The sequence below is a fragment of the Phaethon lepturus genome, unplaced genomic scaffold (assembly GCF_000687285.1).
Source record: "Phaethon lepturus isolate BGI_N335 unplaced genomic scaffold, ASM68728v1 scaffold45699, whole genome shotgun sequence".
In the NCBI taxonomy this organism is placed as follows: domain Eukaryota; kingdom Metazoa; phylum Chordata; class Aves; order Phaethontiformes; family Phaethontidae; genus Phaethon; species Phaethon lepturus.
The window spans coordinates 16,177-22,143 of NW_010563660.1; the positions used below are offsets into that span (position 1 = coordinate 16,177).

At 41.9% G+C, this 5,967-nt stretch overlaps 1 protein-coding gene across 1 annotated transcript in view; it reads right to left on the bottom strand.

Moving 5' to 3' along the window:
• The window catches only part of TM4SF1 (transmembrane 4 L six family member 1), an 8,625-nt gene extending 4,410 nt beyond the window's left edge, over positions 1 to 4,215 (bottom strand). The window contains exons 1-4 of the mRNA XM_010294622.1: positions 3,980 to 4,215; positions 2,280 to 2,369; positions 2,042 to 2,190; positions 472 to 652 (exon numbers count right to left, since the gene is read on the bottom strand). Of these exons, the coding sequence (XP_010292924.1) occupies positions 472 to 652; positions 2,042 to 2,190; positions 2,280 to 2,369; positions 3,980 to 4,156 (597 nt within the window). The 5' untranslated portion in view covers positions 4,157 to 4,215. The remainder of the gene's footprint in view (positions 1 to 471; positions 653 to 2,041; positions 2,191 to 2,279; positions 2,370 to 3,979) is intronic.
• Between the last annotated feature and the right edge of the window lie 1,752 nt (positions 4,216 to 5,967).

The following is a 5,967-nucleotide window of genomic DNA, read 5'->3' on the forward strand; positions in this document are numbered from 1 at the left end:
ACGCAAGGCCAGGGTGCTGCAGTTTTCATTACACACAGCATGTCCTCAGTAGTCTGTCAGCTGCTGTAAGCAAAATACAGGGCTAAAGCAATATGGTCAGAGCAAGCAGCCTACCACAAAACTGCACCACGCTATGCAGCAATAGCTTAGGCTCTGGCAAAGACCACCACCACCAGGAGATTTGTATTTTAGTTGTATCACCTATTTAGTGCTGATGACCATGTGTGCCATAGGGGGAAAAAGCCTTCCAGCCCCTATGCAGACCAACTTTGCTGCAACAGCTGAGGAACCAGCTGAAAGCACGTGGTCATGGAAATGCTGAACACAACAGGACTATAAAAAGAGTTGTACACTGAATTGTTGCTAGGAATACCTAAAAAAAAGCTGCTGGGTAAGACTCCAGAGTAACATCAGTAACAATAGTGGTCCATGTTCGTCTGAGAAGCACGGTTATAACAACAAATGGCTTACCTCCTCATGAGAGCAGCACAACCCACACAGTCCTCCGAGAATGCCATTGATTATCTGTATGAAGCACAGAATGAACTCTATTCCTCCCAAGACAAGGAGCACGGAAAAGAGGGTGATGTTCCACTGCACAATGTTTTGAGGTTCTTGACATTGAGACCACTTGTTATACTCAAACAAGTACCTGTACGCAGCAATTAAAAGCATATTAACATCGTGACAGGGTGGGACACTTACCATACACTAGAACCAGATTACATCTAGTCTGTAACTGCATCAAGGATAATAATTTTAAGTGGGAACAGAAAATGCAATGGTTTATTCTGTGCAAAGTTTGCTCTGTTTAAGAATGTGTTAACTATCAACCATACATTTTTGTTAAGTCTTAATTTCTTAAAAAAAACCCAAAACCCTAAGCTGTAAAGACAGAATCTTCTATTACTGATTAAAGCGAGACACAAGCTCAAGAATGCTGAAAGAGCAAAGCTCTTGCTCCAAACTACCACAGAGCTTTTCAGGGCCGGGCCTTTATCGTAAAGACTGCAATTACTGATCTGAAGCAAATGGGTCACTTCCTCTCTTGTGCCGCCATCTCTGGGCCCTCGCATGCCTACTCTGGAAGAGCCAAACACAGAACAACTTTAGAGGGGTAATGCAGTGTTCTGGCTGCTCCTCCTCATCCACATCTCCAGAACATCAGCACTGGTGAGCCTTTAGCAAGGACTTAAACTGGTTCTTCTATACTCAGTCATAGTTGGGGGGGTGGGGAGGAGGAATGCCTCCTCTTGGGAGAGATGCAACTGAAATGCAAAATTCAAACTCTCTGCTGCAAAGGATCTTTATGTGGCTTCTTAGTACTCAAACTGTCTGTAGTCTGGTATCAGCCATAAACTGTTACTAGAAACATCCTCAAGGTTGCCAACCATACAGACACTGTAAAAGCACGTCATGATCCAAACCAAATCCTCTTCCAACCTGGGGATTAACGGGGAATAGCATACAACTCAGCTACATAGGCTTGGTTTGCTGGAGAATGCTAATTAGGGATAATTAAGAGCTTCTGTCCCTCCCTGCCCTGCAGTGTGCAAAGATTCTTACAAAACCTTTTCTGATTTCATTTGCAGGTGCTCTGTGCCATTGTCAGTAATGGAGGTATTATGCTAGTTTATACTGACACAAAGCAACTTCAGAAGCAAGCCTCACAAAACAGATTCTTACACACATGATAAGACAAATTTCATAACCGCTATTCATAGTTTGTAAATCCCTCACAGTTCTAAAACTTTATGACTTTAGATGATAGTTAGAGCTGTTCATGGACGTGAGCAGTATGTGGTATACAGGTATCATTACACACACACATCCTTTTCATAGTGCAGAGGATTTGTATTGCTTTGGTTTTAAGCTATAGCAACATGGGTTACTGAAACCATCTGTTTAGTCCTTAGTGAATGAGAAGCGTAAGTTTACGAAGGGACCTTGGTATATGGTTACTGGGTATTGCTGAGAGGTACGGGAATAAAGACCAGTGTGTACATGGGGGCAGATACATCTTCCCGAGCAGACAACTTACCCTCCAGAGGATTCAGTGAAAGGGTAGATCCAGTTTCTTTCTAGGTGAGTAAAACAATATGGTCCATGAGACAAGCCCAGTGCCGAAATGATGACACAGTATCCAGAACCAAGGATCCCAACAAAGGCTGCCAGCACTGAGGACAGCATCTGCACAGCAAACGGAGACACAAACTTTCAACACAGCCATCACCTTCTCTTTGGGCTTATCTGGGACTGGAGCGTAAAGGCTCACTTACCGCACAGCTTTTCCCGCAGCCCTCGTGGCCAAAGCACCCACAGCAGTCATGATTGTGGAGCCCAATGAATACTGCAGCTGGAATGAGCACCTAGGTATGGAGAAACAAACCACACTGGTCTATTTTGTTGCACAGACAACGCAGATAAAACATAGTCCTCATATTGCATTCATGTATATTGCTTCTTGGCAGGGGAGTGGGGTGCAGCCTGTAGAGATTATTCCTTTTTACTCCTCTTCAACACAGTAGGCATCTTGCTACTGATACCGGTAGCACCAACACCAGGATAGGTATATTTCTGTATCTGCTTTATTTATACTCAGCACTTAAGTGCATAAACAACCTGTCAATAAAGAGCCTGCTGTGGTATTGCTGCAATTTAAGGTACTTCAACTTTAAGTTTTTATTCACATTAAAGGCTGGACCCTGCAAATAAAATACTTTGCCAAAAAATGCATTTACTTTCTGCCAAATGAGGACTACAAGATAAGCCTCTCATAACTGTTTTGTTAAAAAACCAACTGCTACCAACATATTAGTTACTGAAGAGTAGTCATCACCGCGTCCATGACAAACCAGTCCGACTGGAGTAGAAAGTCCAGGAATATTTTGCCCAGTTCAGGCAAACAACTCATTACAAACATCTAGCTTTTTCCAGGTTTTCACAACCAGTTTCCCGTGACAGAAATGCAAAGTAACAAAGCAGAAGCTATCTGTAAGAAACGTAAATCATCCATACTCCAGAGCTTTTAGCATAAAATCAAGAAGGAGCAGAGCTGATTAAACAGAGTATCCTGCCCACCAGCACTAACAGGCCTTAATAACAGTTTGCACTTACAAAGACTCTACACCTACGAGTATGTCAGAAAACCATAAAGAGAGAGCAAAGTATTATCTGCAAACGGCACAGATTTACTTAACCAGACACTAAAACCAAAAACTATCCAGCTGAACAGTCACATACTTGTCAGCACTTACTCAAACCTACTGCCGAGCCCCAGTGCTGCAGGTCCAGAAGAAGTTGTGCAAGTGTGTTGCAGGAGCAGTTCCATTGATTTCACTTACATTGTTCTGTGTGTAAAGCCTAGTCCTTGCAAATCCCAGTTTAGGTTCCAATGGGGCTGTGACACAGCTGTAAGCGCCTCTCGCAAGACGGAGGGCCTTATCACACAATCGTTTTCGACCTGTGATTTGCAGACATCTTGAGATCTGTAGCCTATTTCTAAGACGACTTTTAAAAGCAAGTGCAAAAGGAAGCCTGGAGTCAGGGAACTTAAATATGCTACAATGTGGTCCACAAAATTGGCAGTGTAGAAATAACAGCCTCAGATTAACAATGTCCTACAATGTTCTTCAGGACATTTAAAAGGAGAATAGCTCAATAATATAAGAAAACTGTAAGATTTAACCCTTTATGCAAACAGTGACCCGCTGTGAGGCTTGGTTCCAGCTTTGCATCTGGATTCTGCGACCTAGAGCCTATGATTTTCTCAGGTCTAAAGTGACACAATGCTATAGATAAGATAACCAATAGTAACTACTAATACCTATGGAGTAATATAGGTATTTCTTTCGATATGACTCCAGAGATTCCTTCTGACAAGATATTTGATCAATAAATTAATGTACCTAGTAAAGAAACAGTAATACCAAGTATCTCCAAAACAAGCTTGAAAGTAAACCACGAGCTCATTACTTACCAAAAAGCCTCCACCTAGAATGCCATGAAGGCATTCCACGTATTTGCCAAGATGATGCTCTGAAGCAAATCTTGTTTCTCCATTGGGAAAATAAAGTAAAATGTTGGCCACGATGCTGAGCAAGGCAAGGATGAGCAATTTATAACCAACACATCTAGCACACCTTCCAAAACACATGTCCTCAGCTTTACAAATCCTTCTTCCACTAGTCCAATCCAACCTCTCTCATACCTGTCCACACCTAAAAGAAGGTGAGTCTTTATTTTCACGTCCTTAAATACTCAGTGTTACCTCGCTACCCGGATGACGTTTACACCTCTTCGTAACTACCATTCCCAATTGCAGAGCGAGGGAGCAGGGATGGCAGAATGCCACCACCCTTTTTAAATGCAATGTCAAACCAAATGCAATCAAGGAAATGTTGAATACTAGGTAATTTCACTCTAATACATGATGCTTGGAATGATCACCAGTGAACATGCCTAGAAATGAACAACAGGCTTAAACCACAAAACAAGTTCTGTTAGGAACTGAAGGAAAAAGGTTTTATTTTCCTTGTAGAAGCAGCTTTGACTTTTAGGTTTATAGACTGATTCAGAACAACCTGAAGCCAGGGAAGGACTCAGCTGACTTCAACAGTATTGAGTCAGAGTTTGGAGTAAGGTCGACAGCAATGAGCAGTATGTAGAGCAACCTCTCGCTTTGCCATCCTGCTGATGGAATAAGAGCAAACCTCATCAGGAGGTTGGAAAACAAATAAAATGGACAGGTAGCCTTCTAATGAGTGTTCTTGCCATTATAAGAGAAGTTGAATTGAGATTAACAGCCATTTGTTAAAGCTAAACCAAGCAAACACTGCTGAAAAATAGCGCTTCAAAAAGAGGGTTATAACATACATGTTTCATGTGTAGAAACACACACACACACAAAAGAGAAATGTCTTGTATCAGGGGTTTCCCAGCTGTGTTACATGTACCAGTAACATTAATTTGCATGCTAAATGGAGATAAAGAGTGACCTGGAAAAATTAAGATCTAGCCTTCTCTTTTTTCCCTCATGCAAGTTTTACTAAAATAGCCAAAAGCTTCCTTCTTCACATACGTGCAGCTCAGAGGCACGAGTCACCATGCCCTCTACTATCATGTGATAGAAGGTAACGAAAAATGCACAGGCCCAGACTGGATGTGGGAGGTGCTGCTCCTGCCATCATCATAATAGAATTTAATTCTCTTTGCAAAAACAGTAGTTAGACAAACTACGTTTGGAAATGTACAGGGTATTAGAAGACTGTAGTGAGACTTCTAAAATTATTTAGGGGAAAAAAAATACTGATTCAGTTTTTTTGGTTTGGGGGTGTGTGCGTGTATTGTTTTAACATCTAAATAACACTGTAAACAGAAGTCCAAAACAAATCCATGGTATTCTTGCAAGTGATGTGAGCAACACTTAAGCTGAGAGCAAGCAAGCAGCAAAAGGAAGCCGGGGGCAGGGGGAAGAGAGCGGTCTTGGGCAGATGTGGCTTTGTGATGTCATTTCTCCGGGTATTGTAGCTGTTGACCTTGGAGACTTCCTTCACTATGAGAAATATCCTCCCATTGTAGAAACGCAAGCTTACCATTATTGTGCACTTCACTTCCAATGACTAAAACAAGCATCAACATCATCCTGCAAGTTTCCTCTGCAGGAGGAGGTGGCTGCTCAGCTGAAAACTCCCTTTATTGTGTTATGCTAAAAGCCTGAAACCACCCCCCCAACACCACCCGACACCCTCCCTGCCAACCACCACACCATAGATATGGCCACTGGGAAGTAGATTTAAAATCTGTTCTATTTATAACCTGTATAATTGTTTCCTGAACATTTGATTTGAAATAAAATTTCACATAATCAAGAACTTTCTATATTTAAAATAATTCTATACATTATCAAGCATGTGGGGCATTGCAGCCTGCAGTTACTACCACCCCCCCCCCCCAAAACAAACCGAA